Source organism: Schistocerca americana, chromosome 2 (genome assembly GCF_021461395.2).
Source record: "Schistocerca americana isolate TAMUIC-IGC-003095 chromosome 2, iqSchAmer2.1, whole genome shotgun sequence".
NCBI lineage: Eukaryota > Metazoa > Arthropoda > Insecta > Orthoptera > Acrididae > Schistocerca > Schistocerca americana.
The window spans coordinates 426,899,737-426,920,698 of record NC_060120.1 but is presented as its reverse complement, the minus strand read 5'-3'; the positions used below and the strand labels follow the sequence as shown (position 1 = coordinate 426,920,698).

Genomic DNA, 20,962 nt, shown 5'->3' with positions numbered 1-20,962 from the left:
GTTCGACAGAAAACCACTGGGCACCTCAGCCACAGTGTCTACAGGAAACCGACACACACACAGATCGGTATCTGCACGCTCTCAGCCACCACCATCCGGCGCAAAAACGTGGAGTTCTGAATACCCTCGTCCATTGTGCTAAAGTCGTCTAAGATACTGAAAGTCTGCCACTAGAACTGAGCCACCTCCGAAAAGTCTTCTGGGAAAACGCGTACAGCCACGGACAGATGTTACAGGCTATATCTGGTGTGACAGGCAAGAAACACACCAACAGAGAAGAGAACACCACCGAAGAAGAAAGCAAGAACCTTGTGTTTATCCCTTTCTGTGGTACAGTGTCGGGAAAGGTTAGCCTGCTCCTGAAGAGATACAACATTTCATCCGTGTTCAGGCCCCCAGCAAAAATTCGACAGCTCATGAGGCCTGTGAAGGACGATCTAGGGCTTAGAACCCCTGGAGTGTACAAGATACCATGTCAGTGTGGCTGTTACTACGTCGGCCAAACAGTACACACTGTGGAGCAACGCCGGACGGAACACGAGAGGTGCTTACGCCTACGCTATCCAGAAAAATAAGCCGTAGCAGAACACGCCTTAGAAAATGGGTACCGAATTCTATTCGACGAAACATCTGCCGTTATGAGGACGAAGGGATTTTGGGATAGCGTCATAAAAGAAGCTATTGAAATAAAAACCTCTGAAAACACCATCAAAAAGGACGGCGGTTTGCAGCTCAGCACAGCCTGGGACCCGGTCATCACGAGGTTAAAACGGGCGCGACGGTCGCGGGATGAAAACATTACGATATATGGCTAGAAAGAGAGCACTAGTGACGTCACAGCCAGCAGTGCGGCTGTATAACGACGCGGCCACGGCGACACAGCAGTCAGTATTACCACCTGACAATGACTGAGGAGAGCTCGGTCGAAAGTTCTTGGGAGTTTAACCACCTGACGCTGCTGGAAACCCGAGAAAATTTTATTAATTCATATCGCCGCGAAACCATGCATTCAGAACTTTATGCAGTTGGCCTGTGTGACTCATAAAACTGAAGCGGAATGGAAGAGTTGTTTGGCTATGATGGTGCTGGAGTAATGTTCTTTTATTTATAATACGGTATAAAAAATTTTATGATACGATATAAAAATTATTTTAGAATAGCAAGTTGATTTTTGTCAACTTAGCACCCTTGGTGATCCGAACCCTTAGGGGACTTGGGCTCCCCATTAGCCTTGGACCCTGGGGATTCTGCTCCCTCCCCCCTCCCTCTCTCGACGGATCGGGAGTTTAAAAATTTGCTCTCACATCTGCTGAACCAGAAATTGAGCTTTGTGGTTCTGGAATGATTGTCACCCGCATGTCGTCAGTGTTTCACACTGACGCTCAGTTGTACTTGGTCTTTTATTGGTTTTCGTGAAACGTTTAGGTCGAAATTGAAACGGAGGTTTTGGAATAACTAGCGATAAGCAATGTTTACCGGCGTGTACCCTTGTAAGCCTAACTGGGAGTAAGGAATGTTTACCAGCATGTACCGATGTAAACTGCGTTGCAGCAGTTTCTGGTGATCGTCCGACTGTAGCTGTTGCTAGCAGTGCTGTCGCCGATGACCTAGCAAACTACGATGGTAATGGTGCTGCGATTCCTAATGGTGACGACTCTGTGTATATTAGGATCGTTAGTACCGATCACAGTACTGCTAAGTTGTACGAAGGAGTTTATCGTTGTCCTTGTCGTGTGATTGAGTGCTATGACTCTACAACACGAAGAAGTTGGATGCGCTACTAATTATATCTACTTTATTGCCCCGTACGGTAAGTGTCAGCGTCGAGCGCTTCATGCTGCTGACAATAACTATTATGTTGAATGCGATGTTCCACGAAAATTAAGGATATATATGAACTTCAACTTTAGCGATTATCCAAGTACGACAATGTGTACTTAATGTCAAAAGAATTCATTGATGTGCATGCATCATATTAATTTATGGAACTGTAGAAAGGAGTCCGTATGTGGACAGAATTCTCATTGAAATTAGAGTAAAAGTATTAGGAACCTGTGGTACTATTCTTGAGAATAACATGTGTTCATGTTTTCAATATGTAATTGATATTACAACATCACATACATCGGCTTGTAATGAAATCGCAAGTATCGACGATTAGTTGGATGACAGATATGACCTGCAATCACTTACCCGTTTCATAACATCTACTTCCAACTTTCATTTAATTGCATCTCGGCTTTGACATTTGTTATCCACTACTCGACATATTGTGTACAGGCTGCATACATATTCCTTGCCATCTTACAACAGACTGAAAAATGCTTGTGTCCGGTTCACGGTCGGATACAACTGGTTTTTACATTACCTTTTTCTGATCCGAGAGAACGTGACCTGAAAAGCCAAGTAAAATATTTGCAGAGCATTTATAGATGTATTACCAGAGCACTCTCGTGGATATCGAAGGGGTGTGTTCGCGTAGACTGTCAGCAGATCTGCTCGGTGTGGGGATGAGCAGCAGCAAAGCCCTTCCACCAAGGAAGGGCGAGGATGTCTATGACTGTGTACATGTACTAGTCGAGGACAGCAGCAGGTGGACGGTGCGCCACACACCATCAGTTCGGCTCAGCGAGCTAGAGGTACAAGTCTCCAAGTCTTATCAATGGTTGTGAAGTTGATAGCTCACAGCGCAGCATATCAGGCAGGTAGCAGTTTCTGAGGCGGAAGTCATCTTGACAAGCGTTAGCAGCACGTCAGTGGCTCGGCCTGGTAGCTGGTACACTTCAGCGTAATTCCTGGGAGGGCTCGGGAGTATTTATTACGGCTCGGCCGAGGCAATGACGATACGCCTGACCAGCGATGACCGAATGTGATCTACTTTCCCGAGCTCTTCAGCAGTCTTCACCATCCTTCTATTTCGCAAGAACGGCTTTTAGGGCTTCAGCTTGTTGCCAGGCTGATAGGTGTCCTCATGAAAAATTAACTCTTTCTCCCTAAATCAAGCTATGCTGTTAGAATGACGTTAGGTCTTCTCGTCATACATTCCGTAAGGCACCGCACGGTGCGTGGTCGAGGATAAACTGCACTACCACTAATCATTGCCTTTCCTGTTCCACTCGCTAACAGAACGAGGGAAAAACATATGCCTCCTTATAAGACTTAATTTATTGTTCTTGTCTTCGTGATTCTCACGCGACATGTATAATGGTAGCAGTAGAATCATTCTGCTGTCAGGTTCAAATGCCATTTCTCTAAAGTGTCCCTCGAAAAGAACATCGCCTTCTCTCCGGTGATTCTAATTTGAGTTCCCAAAGCGACTAAATAATAATCGCATGTTGTTCGAACCTACCAGCAACAAATCTAACAGCCCGCCTCTGAATTACTTCACTGTCTTTAATCCGATCTGCTATGAATTCAAAAAATTCCAGCTGTATTTAAGAATAGGTCTCACCAGCATGCTATTTACGGTCTCCTTTGCAAATGGCTCTGAGCGCTATGGGACTTAACATCTGAGGTCATCCGTCCCCTAGAACTCAGAACTACTTAAACCTAACCAACCTAAGGACATCACACACATCCATGACAGAGGCAGGATACGAACCCGCGACTGTAGTGGTCGCGCGGTTCCAGACTGAATTGCCTAGAACCGCTCGGACACAGCGGCCAGCGGTCTCCTTTACAGATGATCCACATTTCCCCACAATTCTCCCAAAAACCCGAAGTTCCTTCGGGACCAAACTGTTGAGGTCATCGGTCCCTAGGTTTACACACTACTTTATCTAACTTTAACTTACGCCAAGGGCAACACCCACATCCATGCCCGATGGAGGACTCAAACCTCCGACGAGGGGGACCATTCGCCTTTCCTACCACAATCCTCAGATGTTCGTTCCATTCCACATCGCTTTCCAACGTTATGGCCAGATATTTAAACGACGTAACTGTGTCCAAGCAGGACACTACTAATGCTGTATTAGAACGTTACGGCTTTGTCTTTCCCACTCAGCTACATTAACTTCCCTTTTCCCGTGTTTAAAGCTGGCTGCTGTTCGTCACACCAACTAGAAATCTTCTCGAACAGCTACGCAACGGCGACACCTTCCCGTACACAACAACAACATCAGAAAAACAACCACAGATTTCTGCCCAACCTGTCCGCCAAACCATTCATGTATGCAGAAAATAATAACAGTCCTCTCACAGTTCCCTGGAGCATTACTGTCTGTGACGAGGACAACGTACTGTATACTATTACTGACGAAGTCTGTGAGCCTCTCACATAACTGGGAACCTATTCCACATGCTCGTGCCTTCTTTAACAGTCTGCAATGGTGCACGGTTTCAAATGCATTTCGGAAACACAGAAGTATGGAATCTGCCTCTTGTCCTTCATTCATGGTTCGCAGGCTTTCATGTGAGAAAAGGGCAAGCTGAATTCCGCACATGCGATACTTTCTAAAATCATGCTTCTCAGTCTTAATAAAATTTATTATATTCGAACTGAGAATATGTTCAAGGATTCTGCAGCAGTCCTAAGTTAGGGATATTGGTCTAATTTTGCGGATCCGTTCTTTTACCCTTCTTATATGCAAGAGTCACCCGTGCTTTTTTCCAGTCGCTTGGGACTTCGCGGTGGACGAGAGAACCGAGAGAAATGCAAGCTGAGTAAGGGACCAGTGCCGTAGAGCACTCTGCGTAAAAACGAATTGGAAAACGGGATTCCATCCGGACCTGGTAACTTATTTGTTATCAGCTCTCTCAGTTTTTTCTCGACGCCAGGAGTGCCTATTACTAAGCCGTCCATACGGGAGTCTGAGTAATGGTGAAACGAAATGTTTGAACCATTCTCCAACGTGAACTATTTCTTAAACGCGGAATTTAAAACTTGGCTTCTCTTTCGCTACTGCCACAACAGAATTGTCAACGAGTGACGTAGGACCAGAATTTTCTCGGGTTCTCGGCCAAATTGTTTGCTAAGATACGCTGGTGGTAGTTGTATGTTTCGCGCTTAGATCTTTTTGCTAACATTTACTTACCTCTGCCTGTCATTTGCGCGTTCTCTTTTGAAGAGTGCAAACAGTCTTTGCTTCCTGAGGATTTTCCGAATTTCGTTGTCAAACCGCGGTGGATCTTTCCCGTCCTTGATTCACTTACTAGGCAGATACTTCTCCAGAGCACGATTTACAAGCCATTTAAACTTTGCCGATAGTTCCTCCACATCCATCAGACTGGAACTTAATGATTTCAGTTCATTGTCTAAGTGAGATTCTAAAAACTGCTTATCTCCTCTTCGTAGCACAAACTTTCTCCTAGCGTTCTTGACTGATATATTAAATTTAGTAACCAGAGTCGCTGTGATATCACGTTCACTAATGCTCTAAATTTACTCCGTCGGTAAGGTCAGCCCAGTTTGTAGCTACAAGGTCTAAAATATTTCCACTGCATGTGAGCTGTCGAACCATTTGCTCAAGACAGTTTTCGGAAAACGTGTTCAACAGCAATTAGCAAGACTGTCTGCCTCTACCCCCTGCAATGAATACATTCACGTCGCAGTCTATAATCGGTAGGTTAAAGTCATTAGTATTGCATGATCTGGGGATTTACGCACTGCTGACAGCAGACTTTCTTTGAAGGGCTCTAAAACTGTCACAATGTGAATGGGTTACCAGTAAAAACACCTAACAATTAACTCGATTTCACCCAGACCGGTTACACCAGATAACGTTGCTGTTACTCAATTTCGACATCAATAGAGACAACGTTTCTTCCGGATTTGCTCTGTTTTTCGCAATGCTAGCTTTCTGTTTGTCGTTCCCATTGTGACCCGTGGCTTTGGCCTGGCTTGCTCGGTACTGTCTGGCGAGGACTTTGAGAAAATTTTACATTTTCCCCTAACACGTTCCTGCTGTGCATCCTTCCTCTCTTCTTTGAAAAATCGCCCAGATATTTTCCTAGTTTTACTCTGAAACTATCTTACGGTATGTGCATAGATAATTACACACTGCACTACTTGTGTCACTTAAACGTTTGAAAAGTTCAGAAAACTTTTCGTTGTGTCCTTAATCCTGTATTGTCTCTGTTGAGTCCTATTCTCTAATACAGGTTTACAATCTTACTTTACATTACACACTTTTATTCCTTATAACTACTATTTAGCTGCTCGACAGGTATTTGTGGGATTGGGAATTCAGGTGGATGATTGGTTTGACGCTTCGAGCAAAAATAGACTGGACATGTTAGTAGAACCATGGCAACACTGGTTGTGAACGTGCTTATAGCCATGACGCTGTGCCGTTGTTTGTCTCTATAGTTCTGAACATGCTGGAACATTTGTTCTGCCGAAATTCTTCATTATTGTGACGCTGTCAGCACATTTACTGAGTGCAGTGGGTTGGAGTTTAAGGTTTTGTTGAGGAATGTTAGGTTTTGGGCAGGTAACACTTCCAACGGGTTTTCTGGTCAGTAGAATGTAGTTTGTGAGAAATGGACAGTGGTCGTACCGTCATAGTAGCTGGAAGACGAAACTGTACTTCCGCTGTGTCACAGGTTGTACCAATTATTAATACACCACTGTTTCGCAGTTCTGCTTTGGTCATGTCTATGGGGTTTTCCAATGTGCTCTCCCTCTCTAGAATTGTGGTTGTGGGGCCACCACTACCCTCTAACATTTTTGTACTTTGTTTTCCTTAATAACAACTGTACATCGCATGCCTATACATTAATCTGTATTGCTCCGGCTGGACAAATTGTGATGCTTTCTGTTATATAGTCTTGTAATTCAGCTAATGAGATGATGACGTAAGCTTTCCTTTGTTCTTAGATTAATAACACTTCTTGCGTTTGTATTTGGATCCACTTGTTTACCATTCCCCATGTTATCGGTTAGGGGTGAATGGTAAAACACAGGTGTCGTGCGTTCGTGCCCACAATCGGAAACTGAATGGATACATACTGTCTTGCTCTAACAAACCTCGTCGTCGGAACTGAATCGCTGGGAGACTCTGGAAAAAAACTCAAACGTGCAATTCAGAACCGGAGAGGAGGAATGTTGATCAAGGGCGTACACATTCTCCATGACAACGCTCGCCCACATATCGGTCGGCAAACCATTGCTATCCTGCAACAGTTTCAATGGAACATAATCACCCACCCACCATATTGTCCTGACTTGGCGCCTAGTGACTATCACCTGTTCCCTAGGTTAAAAGAACATTTGGCCACAAAGCAATTCAGCTCCGACGACGAGGTGAAAGAAGAGGTTCATAACTTTTTGAACAGCATGGCGGCGAGCTGATATGACATGGGCATACAAAAACTACCACAGCATCTACGAAAACGCATCGACATAAATGGTGATTATGTCTAAAAATAGCTAAATGTTCAAGCTGTAAACTGATGTAAACCATTGTAGAAATAATCAGGTCTATGTACTTATAAAGAAGTAGGAGACCTTACTTTTGGGATTACCCTCGTTTTAGTTGGTCCTGAGACATCCAGCCCTATCATTTCAAATGGTTTGCTCGCTTCTGGCAATCTTTGCCATATAACTTTTCAGTGGCTATAATCAGCTCTTTGTCCAACAGTTATATAATTTTTTTACGTAACCTTGCACATCACGTTTCCTAGTTTTCCTCCAATATATTTCAGCAGTTTCGTGCAAAAGCTATACTATTTTATATGATCTTGCACATCACGTTTCCCAGTCTTCCTACAGTATATTCCAGCAACTCTCCTATCGATAGTTCTCGACCTCTACGAGCTCCTAACATGTTGTCATGAGCCTCTCTCAAAAATTCTTCCCTGAATGCTGCTGGAAGTGCCACACATGTTCCACACTTTATCGATCTGCAGAGTAAGACATCGTGCCTCACGAACTGTGGCTGTATTTTTGATGCCTGGCATTCCTTGTCACTCTCTTGTGCCTCCTGCCATTCAGCCAAACTTCTAGCTTTTGTTCGCGGCACTGAAATGTTACTGCTCAGTATCTCCACTTTTGTATGCTTCTTTTCTGATTTATAAACTACTTCATAATGAAATTAAAATTGTTTGAGTGCTCATCTCATTAATCTACTAGAAGGATCCTTTAATCCTAATAATCATTTTAGCGATGTGTGGTTTTTTATTACATTGAATTTTTGGTCATACACATAACAGCGAAAGTATGTACTTCAATAAATCGCTGCTGGTATTTCCTTTTCTGTCTTAGAATAATTTCGTTTTGCGTTGCCCAATTGTCTAGACCCACAAGACACAGGATTTTCTTTACCATCTAAATTTTCACAAAAAATGCGTCTCAGTGCACTAATACCAGTATCACAAGAAACGATGAATTATTTTTCGAAATTATTAGTACTGGATCTGATGTCAGTATTTTTTCAACGTCTCAAATGCTGTTTGTCAATTTGCTGTCCTCTCAAATTTTACACCTTTTCACCAAAACTGGTTCAATGGCTCAGTAATTTTTCAAATTTTTGCTGAATATCCTATAATTATTTCATAGACTTAGGAATGACTAAAGTTGTTTGGTTGTTTACAGTGTTGTGAAGTAGTGGACTTCCGAAATTAATTGAGCACCAATTTTTATAACTCTGCACTATTTACAGAGCAAAGACATTTGACTTTTGTTTGTGCGAAGGCATTTATTCGTGCTAAATGGCAGATTCGCTGTGTATAGTTAGCTAAATACTTATTCGAAACACTTGTTTAGTTCTTCCATATCTCTGAAAGAACAATAACTTCATCCAAGCAGGTTTCAATTAGTGAAATACACCATTCAACAGTCACTGAAATGTAGACAGTGTACTTTTCAGTCCAGATGGCTTTGTGCAATACTGGTAATGAGTCGATTGTGTCATGATGGCTCAAATGGCTGTAAGTACTATGGGACTTAACATTTGAGGTCATATGTCCCCTGGACTTAGAACTACTTAAACCTAAATAATATAAGGACATCACACACATCCATGCCTGCGGCAAGATTTGAATCTGCGACCGTAGCAGCAGCGTGGTTCCGGACTGAAGTGCCTAGAACCGCTCGGCCACATGTCATGATGGCAATTTTCAGCTGCCTTCTGGAACTATTTCTAATTGATGATACCTGCTTATTAGATCTATAGTTGGAAAGTATCTGTGATGACTCAGATTTATCAGTACCTCGTTAATATATGGGATATGATATACATCAGTGAGGCTTTTGTGATTCAAGTACCTGTAATCGCAGCAGCACCTGATCTTTTTAGATCTTTTTGGTATCACCCGTTGATTTCTTCGGGACAATGACGGTATTTGCCCTCCATGGATTATCAATATGTTCTATTATTCCTCCTGGTAGTTGCTAATCAATAAATTCTTCTGTCAATAGCTGTAGATGCTTGGGTACACAGTACGTCTTCCTGTTAGCTATTGGTATATGATGTCGAATAACAAGCGAGGCTTGTGAAGGACCATTTGTGTTAATCTAATCTAAAAGACGAAGTAAGAAAGCTTCCGTCGCTTATTGGCCACTTCCCAGCAAAAAAAAAAAAAAAAAAAAAAAAAAAAAAAAAAAAAAAAAAAAAAAAAAAAAAAAAAAAAAAATTTGGTTCAAATGGCTCTGAGCGCTATGGGACTTAACATCTGAGGTCATCAGTCCCCTGGACTTAGAACTACTTAAACCTAACTAACCTAAGGACATCACACACATCCATGCCCGAGGCAGGATTCGAACCTGCAACCGTAGCAGTCTTGTGGTTCCAGACTGAAGCGCCTAGAACCGCACAGCCACCGCGGCCGGCACTTCCCTGCAATTGACTCACTTTTCTTATGTAATGCAGATGCGCTAACGGTTTGCCTGTGGGTCAGGTAGTGCGAGAATATCTAAACTAGTAATAATCAAGTCCTTAAGCAGATGACTTCGTTCATGCCAACAAGAACCATAAACTCCCTGTTTACATTATTCATGTGCGCCACACTTCTTGCACAAAACAATGCATTATTTATAACTCTGTGCTACTTTTAGTAGTTCTATCACTCACTCCACTTCCTGTGGTATATCGGTATCTAGACGAATTCAGGCTTTGTCGTACCTGGTGATATGTTATCGTGGGAACCAATCTTTAGCGTACGTGTTCACAGGTCAGTTGCCAACACCTTCAGGATTGGTGCAACTTGTGACATTGTCTTGCTCGCCGTTGTTGTTGCACGTGCAAACAAAGTTCAATTGTATACCGTGAAAGATCTACATTGGCATAATCTTTATGAAGAAAGTCTAGTCCGAGAATCTCAGAATAATCTTCACCAACATTTGGCAACATTTGCATGTATTCTCGAAAACTCTTAGCTCCAGTGCTTCAGTTGAGCAATGTTGTCCCTACTGACTTCATATCATTGTCACCTACTCCACGTAATCTGCATCATACAGACCTAAGTCTCTGCATACCTAAAAGAGGTCGAGACTAACGACCTTCACGTGTGCACCTGTATTTACAAAAATACTTACGTTCCTTGCTCTGTACTATGCCTCATATGCATGCCACTGCAAACCTATGTGGAGCATTCCGGCCTACTGTGAATGCCTTCGGGTGGGTGATGAATTCCCACTTGTGCTTAACGTACACTTTTTCCGATGATGTTTAGCTTGTTTCTTATCCTGCATTGTTGCGTATTACACCATACTCGACTGCACTCATAATAGTATGATTGGCAAGATTGCTTCTATGGATGCCTCTTGCATCCACACCTATAGCACTTTACTTCAGAGAGGAAGACCTAACGAGAATTGCGCCATTTTGTAGCAGTACCGATTTGTTCCAGCAGCCAGGCGATTCTAACAACTTCGGCCACGTCAGATGGCTTCTCCATTCTGACTCTCTGTGACATGTAGGCGGAAATTCTCCTTAAAAAAAAAAAAAAAAAAAATCGAGAACCCTATTTTCAACTTCACGTAAGAAAACTGCATCATCTCCTGCCCTTTGTGTCAGCTTGTAGGCTTGTGCATTAATCTCCTGGATAGTATCGATAAAAGATTCCACCGACTCGTTAGGCTTCTGCATTGAATTGCTCAGTATCTTTCTAATAAATCTCTCCAGTTTTATTACTGGTAACAATGGAGCATCAGGCAGCCCCTGGGACGTAACTGTCTTGATAGTATCTCACATTAGGTATGTTTTATATTCGCCCACTAACCGCAAGTTAACCACAAACAAACATGTTTTATTCGTCCAACTGCACACTTTGGTGGCAGCTAAAACACCTCAAACAAACGCAGTTGCAACCTCCATTGTTTTCCCGGAAAAATTTGTTATTAAATTTGTTGCAGACGTATCGTCAGGATGGGGGAAGGTGCACATAACGTGATCTTAGTGTCTTACGACTGTAACTGCAACAGCTGTACCGCAGCTTATGAGGCTCGAACTTGCTAAAGCGCGTATTCATTTTCCTGTTCAAACGTTTTTGCTCGCTCTGTTTAAGTAGTGCCGGTTTCACCGATGTTGCATAGCACCTTTGCACCATTTTGCGGATTCTATTAACCGCCGATACAAAAGAAAGATATGGGATAACTACACTTACATTACACAAAAAAATACAATGAAATAATTCCAATGCCAGATCATAACTCAATCTTTCTACAAATGACACATATAGTTGATACTAACGTAGTACATGGTAACTCATGGCCTGATACATTACCAGATTTGGAGCTCACTGGCATTGAATACATTTCCACGATTTTTTTTTCTAAACAATGACAATGCTGCAGGTTGCAACAGTCTAAAAACCGACACTCTGAGAGTGGAATTAACGTCCCTACGATTCTACATGATTACAAACAATAGTACTTTCAGAAAGCAAAAAAAAAAAAAAAGAAAAACACTCACCGCACTGAATTGCGTCAGGATGGAGGTCCAGACAGTAATGGCAATGATGTTGCAGACGAGGCTGTGATGTGGCGGCAGCAACCGACATAAATCCTTCTGATGCAGATATGTAGGGGCCTGGGTTGAGACGACTACTATTGCTGGGATGACGGAGGGAGGAATGCGGTGGAGCAGTCCCATAGGCGCCCTAGACGCTAATGGTATAACATTAGCGAAACAAGAATTTATTATGTTAAAGTTTACAATCGGCTATTCTCTGTGGAGGCTCCCAGGCCAGCATCAGTGCAGACCACGGCTTTGCTACGTGGTGTCTCACCAACCTTTGGAGGACGCTCCCCCTTCAGCGTCCTCCCACGTAAACATAGCGCCGGGAGCGCTGCAGGGGTCTCGCTGATGTCAGGAGTATACAGTACAGCAGGCGCTGCTGTCCAGACAGCCACAGCGAATTGCGGGAGAATTCCCGTAGGAATAGAAATGGTGTGCTCTGGTAATCTCTCAGCAGTATAGACCATTCACCAAAGAAGGGTAGGGATGTCAGTGCCTGCTTGCAGGTACTAGCAGCGGTTAGCGCACCTTCCAATTACTGCAATAAGTGGACGGTGCACCAGTCACCATCAGTTCGGCTCAGTAAGTCAGAGGTAGAAGTCTCCAAGTCTTCTGGTCAGCGGTTGCGAGGTCGGCAGCTCACAGCGACCGAGGAAAGCAGACCAGACAGGAAGCAGTTTCAGAGGCGGAAGTCATCTTGGCGAACGCTAGCACCAGCAGCACCACACCATATGGTTCAGCCTTGTAGCTGGTGTACTGAAACGTAATTCTGAATGAGATTTTCACTCTGCAGCGGAGTCTGCGCTGATATGAAACTTCCTGGCAGATTAAAACTCTGTGCGGGACCGAGACTCGAACTTCGGACCTTTGCCTTTCGCGGGCAAGTGCTCTACCATCTGCATTCAGCATTTTACCAGTTACACCGGTTATTAATATACCAGCATTTCATATTTGCAATGGCTTATCTGACACTTACATTAACCTGTGATCTTGAAATGTTAATCAGTTAAATATGCTACCTAGACAAACGCCGGCCGGTGTGGCCGTGCGGTTAAAGGCGCTTCAGTCTGGAACCGCGTGGCCGCTACGGTCGCAGGTTCGAATCCTGCCTCGGGCATGGATGTGTGTGATGTCCTTAGGTTAGTTAGGTTTAATTAGTTCTAAGTTCTAGGCGACTGATGACCTCAGAAGTTAAGTCGCATAGTGCTCAGAGCCAGCTACCTAGACAAACGTATTCCTAAAATTTCGTTACTCTATATTAATTATTTTTTGTGTTGCCATTTTTTCCGTCAGTAAACACTTCTGATGCGTAGACTCATATCTGTGAATTGCATAAACCATATCCCGCAAGTGATCATATTTTACCTAGTTGTGCATCTTATTTCCTGAGGCGGACATTGGGAATCAGCGCACCATTCACAAAAACGAGCACAGAAACCCGTCTACGAACCATACTCAAGCTGGGCAGTGCACCGATCGTCAATCCACCGTGCAAATTCGGTCATCTTCATGTCTTGCAAGCTAGGGTGCTGCGCATTGCGCTTTGCAAGAAGATGTCGTTAGAATTCCTTCACTTTGAATGGGCTACTCACACTGGCAATCACTTTCACATGTACACTTTGCTTCGCGGCTTTCCACTTGCTGTAACACTGATATTTTCGTTCAGACAAGAAAAGGAACTTCCAGGACTCTGTGGATATTATTTCGTTGCAATCATAATACAATACTGGCCATTAAAATTCCTACACCAAGAAGAAATGCAGATGATAAACGGGTATTCATTGGACAAACATATTATACTAGAACTGACATGTGATTACATTTTCAAGTAATTTGGGTGCATAGATCCTGAGAAATCAGTACCCAGAACTACCATCTCTGGCCGTAATAACGGCCTTGATACGCCTGGGCATTGAGTGAAACAGAGCTTGGATGGCGTGTACAGGTACAGCTGCCCATGCAGCTTCAACACGATACCACAGTTCATCAAGAGTAGTGACTGGCGTATTGTGACGAGCCAGTTGCTCGGCCACCATTGACCAGACGTTTTCAATTGGTAAGATACCTGGAGAATGTGCTGGATAGGGGAGCAGTCGAACATTTTGCGTATCCGAAAAGGCCCGTACAGGACTTGAAACATGCGGTCGTGCATTATCCTGCTGAAATGTGAGATTTCGCAAGGATCGAATGAAGGGTAGAGCAATGGGTCGTAACATATCTGAAATGTAACGTCCACTGTTCAAAGTGCCGTCAATGCGAATAAGAGGTGACCGATACGTGTAACCAATGGCACACCATACCATCACGCCAGGTGATAGGCCAGTGTGGCGATGACGAATACACGCTTCCAATGTGCGTTCACCGCGATGTCGCCAAACACGGATGCGACGACCATGATGCTATAAACAGAACCTGGATTCATCCGAAAAAATGACGTTTTGCCATTCGTGCACCCAGGTTCGTCGTTGAGTACACCATCGCAGGCGCTCCTGTCTGTGATGCAGTGTCAGGGGTAACAGCAGCCATGGTCTCCATGCTGATACTCCATGCTGCTGCAAACGTCGTCGAACTGTTCGTGCAGATGGTTGTTGCCTTGCAAACGTCTCCATCTGTTGACTCAGCGATCGTGACGTGGCTGCACGATCCGTTACAGCCGTGCGGATAAAATGCCAGTCATCTCGACTGCTAGTGATACGAGGCCGTTGGGATCCAGCACGGCGTTCCGTATTACCGTCCTGAACCCACCGATTCCATATTCTGCTATTGGCTCTCGACCAACGCGAGCAGCAATGTCGCGATACGATAAACCGCAATCGCGATAGGCTACAATCCGACCTTTATCAAAGTCGGAAACGTGATGATACGCATTTATCCTCCTTACACGTGGCATCACAACAACGTTTCACAGGCAACGCCGGTCACCTACTGTTTATGTATGAGAAAATTTCCTGATGTCAGCACGTTGTAGGTGTCGCCACCGGCGCCAACCTTGTGTGAATGCTCTGAAAAGCTACTCATTTGCATATCACAGCATCTTCTTCCTGTCGGTTAAATTTCGCGTCTGTAGCAATTTTAATGGCCAGTAGTGTAATTTACTGCTTGCTACAGTGTTCCACATTTAAAGATATTAGATTCATAAGGACTATTTCTATCACGAATATTGTCCACCAATAAGCATACAGTGGATCGTCTGACTGTACAGAGTGCTGTGCCTCTGGTTGCAGGCGGCCGGTACTCGGTGTTCGCCTCCGGGGAGCTGCACATCCGGCACGTGACGCACGCGGACGGCGCGCTCGCCTACCGCTGCGAGGCCAGACACAGGCTCACCGGGGAGACGCGGCTCAGCACCGTCTCCGGCAGGTGAGTATGTCGTCACTGGCCTAAAAAGAAGGTCACTCTTACTCCGACATAAGAGCAGCAATCGGACAACAGGCAGGGCCAACCATACCCGAGCACCCCATTACCCACCATAGTGTCTCTCTGACAGTAACGTCCCCTTGCAAAAGACGGATCAGTATCACCATGCACTCATTACATCAGGTAATGTGCAAGAGTTCTAATGCAATACAAGAAACTATAACACGGTCTACAGAGGGTGCTTATAAAGTTATAACATCGAAAAAATAATGTTACTTAATGAATCCTTTCTTTGTTTGCACTGCTCCACGACACCTTAACTCGCCGCAAGAGGGGCCAAAAATAAATGGGCAAGCCCGTCTCCACTTCGTCAGCAGGCTGCTCTATTTTGGTTTGGTTCTTCTAGTGGCGCGCTATAGTCCCTATCAGTTAGAAAAGAGGCCCAATTTTAAGTCGTTCTGCACGTCCCCCTCCATTAATCGCCGGCAGCCAATAAGATTCATTCTCTTCCCGTGCGGCAAGACAGGAGTTAGTGCCACATGACGAAAATGTCTTTCCTGCAGGCTGCGCTGTTGCCAGACTTCATTACTATGCAGTTTTATGTAAAGACCGACAGAATTACTCAGTCAATTTACTTATCAAGTGGTTTCCGGGTCGTGCCCACACAACCATCTCAACAGTGGAATGCCGTTTTAGATGGTACGAACGCAGGGACAGCACAACACCCAGTCCACAGCAGAGAAATCTCCAGCCCAGCCAGGAATCAAACCGGGGTCGCTTTAGTTAGCAATCCGCTACGCTAATCGAGCGGCTACCAACCCGTACTCGAAGTTATTTTCAAGTAGCTGTACAGCTATCAATACATATCTGTTAAAGTTTTACTGTGATTTCCAAATATGTATGACAAGGGTGACAAGAAACGTGAAGTACTTCACCAACAGGGGTGTGAGAATTTTTAACCGCATTTATAACTTTTTAAAACGATAATCTCAAAGTGGGACACCTATTGTTGACATTCTGAAGATACAAGAACAGACAGCATTTGGTGTCGGCAAGAGAAAGGTACAGCGAATTGTAAACGAAAGAGTCTGAGTGGTAGAAACACCAGGAAAAGTTGGTTTTGTGTCGCCTGAAAAGCGCCAAAATCGCAAGAAACCTATAACACAAGTTGATGATTTTGACAGTGATGCTTCGAGGGGCTCCCTGTTTGAAACGTGGTGAATATATCGACGATATAGTTAGCCACGAGAAAATTACCTTCAGTAGCACTTCGTCAACGCAATGACTTATAAAAGACGTTGGTTTCAAATATGTTGAAAAGAATTATGGAAAATCTGCTGGAAAATGAGAGATGGTACAGGCACTTTTAAAGTTCCCTTAACAAAAGGTTCTTACATAATTATTCTGAATGCTGTGTGTTCTGGTACTGTTCCTGAGAGCAAACTTGTGCCAACCTCTCCATTTCAGAGTAGCAATTGCAACCTATTTCCTCAATTATTTGTTAGATGTGTTCCAGCCTCTGTCTTCCTCTACAGTTTTTCCCATCTGCAGCTTCTTCTAGCACCATAGAAGTTATTTCCTGACGTCTTAAAAGGTGTCCTATCAATCTGTCCCTTCTTCGTGTCAGTGTTTCTCCATGTATCCTTCTCGCCAATTCTGCGGAAAACCTCTACGTTCTTCACGTTATCAGTCCACCTAATTTTCGACATTCTTCAGCAGCACCACATGCTTTGAGTCTCCAAACATGCATCTTCAGAAATTTCTTCCTCAAATGATACTAGTAGACTTCTCTTGGCCAGAAATGTCCTTTTCGCCAGTGCTAGTCTGATATTTGTGTCATCCTTGCTCCGACCGTCATTGGTTATTTTGCTGCCTAAGTAGCAGAATTCCCTAACCTAATATACTTCGTGATCACCAATTCTGGTGTTAAGTTTCTCACTGTTCTCATTTCCGCTACTTCTCATTACTTTCGTCTTTCTCCGATTTATTTTCAATCTATATTCTGTACTCACTAAATTGTTCATTCCACTCAGCAAATCCTGTAATTCTTTTTCACTTTCACTGAGGATATCAATGTCATTAGTGAATATGATCATTGACTTCCTTTCCCCTTGAATTTTAATTTCATTCTTGAACTTTTATTTCTGTCGTTGCTTCGTCGACTTATGTAGCGGTGAAAGACTTCATCTCTGTCTTACGTTTGCTAATCCGAGCACTTCATTGTTGGTCTTGCACTCTTATTGTTCACTCTTCGCTCTTGTACATATTGTGCATTATCCGACTTTCCCTACATTTTACCCTTACTTTTCTCGGACTTTCGAACTTGTTGAACTATATGACATTGTCGATCGCTTTTTCCAGGTCGACAAATTCTACGAACGTCTCTGGATTGTTCTTTAGTCATGTTTAGCCCGCATCTCGTGGTCGTGCGGTAGCGTTCTCGCTTCCCACGCCCGGGTTCGATTCCCGGCGGGGTCAGGGATTTTCTCTGCCTCGTGATGGCTGGGTGTTGTGTGCTGTACTTAGGTTAGTTAGGTTTAAGTAGTTCTAAGTTCTAGGGGACTGATGACCGTAGCAGTTAAGTCCCATAGTGCTCAGAGCCATTTGAACCATTTAATCATGTTTGCATTATCAACCGCAACGTCAAAAATGCCACCTTTCTTAGAACCAGACTGATCGTCATGTAACACAACCTCAGTTTTCTTTTCCATTCCTCTCTAAATTGTTGTTTTTGTTGTTGTGGTCTTCAGTCCTGAGACTGGTTTGATGCAGCTCTCCATGCTACTCTATCCTGTGCAAGCTTTTTCATCTCCCAGTACCTACTGCAACCTACATCCTTCTGAATCTGCTTAGTGTATTCATCTCTTGGTCTCCCCCTACGATTTTTACCCTCCACGCTGCCCTCCAATACTAAATTGGTGATCCCTTGATGCCTCAGAACATGTCCTACCAACCGATCCCTTCTTCTGGTCAAGTTGTGCCACAAACTTCTCTTCTCCCCAATCCTATTCAATACTTCCTCATTAGTTATGTGATCTACCCATCTAATCTTCAGCATTCTTCTGTAGCACCACATTTCGAAAGCTTCTATTCTCTTCTTGTCCAAACTATTTATCGTCCATGTTTCACTTCCATACATGGCTACACTCCATACGAATACTTTCAGAAATGACTTCCTGACACTTAAATCAATACTGGATGTTAACAAATTTCTCTTCTTCAGAAACGCTTTCCTTGCCATTGCCAGCCTACATTTTATATCCTCTCTACTTCTACCATCATCAGTTATTTTGCTCCCCAAATAGCAAAACTCCTTTACTACTTTAAGTGCCTCATTTCCTAATCTAATTCCCTCAGCATCACCCGACTTAATTAGACTACATTCCATTATCCTTGTTTTGCTTTTGTTGATGTTCATCTTATATCCTCCTTTCAAGACACTGTCCATTCCATTCAACTGCTCTTCCAAGTCCTTTGCTGTCTCTGACAGAATTACAATGTCATCGGCGAACCTCAAAGTTTTTATTTCTTCTCCATGAATTTTAATACCTACTCCGAATTTTTCTTTTGTTTCCTTTACTGCTTGCTCAATATACAGATTGAACAACATCGGGGACAGGCTACAACCCTGTCTTACTCCCTTCCCTACCACTGCTTCCCTTTCATGTCCCTCGATTCTTATAACTGCCATCTGGTTTCTGTACAAATTGTAAATAGCCTTTCGCTCCCTGTATTTTACCCCTGCCACCTTTAGAATTTGAAAGAGAGTATTCCAGTCAACATTGTCAAAAGCTTTCTCTAAGTCTACAAATGCTAGAAACGTAGGCTTGCCTTTCCTTAATCTTTCTTCTAAGATAAGTCGTAAGGTCAGTATTGCCTCACGTGTTCCAGTGTTTCTACGGAATCCAAACTGATCTTCCCCGAGGTTGGCTTCTACTAGTTTTTCCATTCGTCTGTAAAGAATTCGTGTTAGTATTTTGCAGCTGTGACTTGTTAAGCTGATAGTTCGGTAATTTTCACATCTGTCAACACCTGCTTTCTTTGGGACTGGAATTATTATATTCTTCTTGAAGTCTGAGGGTATTTCGCCTGTTTCATACATCTTGCTCACCAGATGGTAGAGTTCTGTCAGGACTGGCTCTCCCACGGCCGTCAGTAGTTCCAATGGAATATTGTCTACTCCGGGGGCCTTGTTTCGACTCAGGTCTTTCAGTGCTCTGTCAAACTCTTCACGCAATATCGTATCTCCCATTTCATCTTCATCTACATCCTCTTCCATTTCCATAATATTGTCCTCAAGTACATCGCCCTTGTATAGACCCTCTATATACTCCTTCCACCTTTCTGCTTTCCCTTCTTTGCTTAGAACTGGGTTTCCATCTGAGCTCTTGATATTCATACAAGTCGTTCTCTTATCTCCAAAGGTCTCTTTAATTTTCCTGTAGGCGGTATCTATCTTCCCCCTAGTGAGATAGGCCTCTACATCCTTACATTTGTCCTCTAGCCATCCCTGCTTAGCCATTTTGCACTTCCTGTCGATCTCATTTTTGAGACGTTTGTATTCCTTTTTGCCTGTTTCACTTACTGCATTTTTATATTTTCTCCTTTCATCAATTAAATTCAATATTTCTTCTGTTACCCAAGGATTTCTACTAGCCCTCGTCTTTTTACCTACTTGATCCTCTGCTGTCTTCACTACTTCGTCCCTCAAAGCTACCCATTCTTCTTCTACTGTATTTATTTCCCCCATTCCTGTCAATTACTCCCTTATGCTCTCCCTGAATCTCTGTACAACCTCTGGTTCTTTTAGTTTATCCAGGTCCCATCTCCTTAAATTTCCACCTTTTTGCAGTTTCTTCAGTTTTAATCTACAGGTCATAACCAGTAGATTGTGGTCAGAGTCCACATCTGCCCCTGGAAATGTCTTACAATTTAAAACCTGGTTCCTAAATCTCTGTCTTACCATTATATAATCTATCTGATACCTTTTAGTATCTCCAGGGTTCTTCCATGTATACAATCTTCTTTCATGATTCTTAAAGCAAGTGTTAGTTATGATTATGTTGTGCTCTGTGCAAAATTCTACCAGGCGGCTTCCTCTTTCATTTCTGTCCCCCAATCCATATTCACCTACTATGTTTCCTTCTCTCCCTTCTCCTACACTCGAATTCCAGTCACCCATGACTATTAAATTTTCGTCTCCCTTCACTAACTGAATAATTTCTTTTATTTCATCATACATTTCTTCAATTTCTTCGTCATCTGCAGAGCTAGTTGGCATATAAACTTGAACTACTGTAGTAGGTGTGGGCTTCGTATCTATCTTGGCCACAATAATGCGTTCACTATGCTGTTTGTAGTAGCTTACCCGCATTCCTATTTTCCTATTCATTATTAAACCTACTCCTGCATTACCCCTATTTGATTTTGTGTTTATAACCCTGTATTCACCTGACCAAAAGTCTTGTTCCTCCTGCCACCGAACTTCACTAATTCCCACTATATCTAACTTCAACCTATCCATTTCCCTTTTTAAATTTTCTAACCTACCTGCCCGATTAAGGGATCTGACATTCCACGCTCCGATCCGTAGAACGCCAGTTTTCTTTCTCCTGATAACGACATCCTCTTGAGTAGTCCCCGCCCGGAGATCCGAATGGGGGACTATTTTACCTCCGGAATATTTTACCCAAGAGGACGCCATC

At 43.3% G+C, this 20,962-nt stretch overlaps 1 protein-coding gene across 1 annotated transcript in view; it reads left to right on the top strand.

Moving 5' to 3' along the window:
• LOC124594068 (Down syndrome cell adhesion molecule-like protein Dscam2) overlaps positions 1-20,962 on the top strand; it is a 178,587-nt gene that overhangs the window by 119,692 nt on the left and 37,933 nt on the right. The window contains exon 4 of the mRNA XM_047132418.1: positions 15,125-15,260. Coding sequence (XP_046988374.1) covers positions 15,125-15,260 — 136 coding nt within the window. The remainder of the gene's footprint in view (positions 1-15,124; positions 15,261-20,962) is intronic.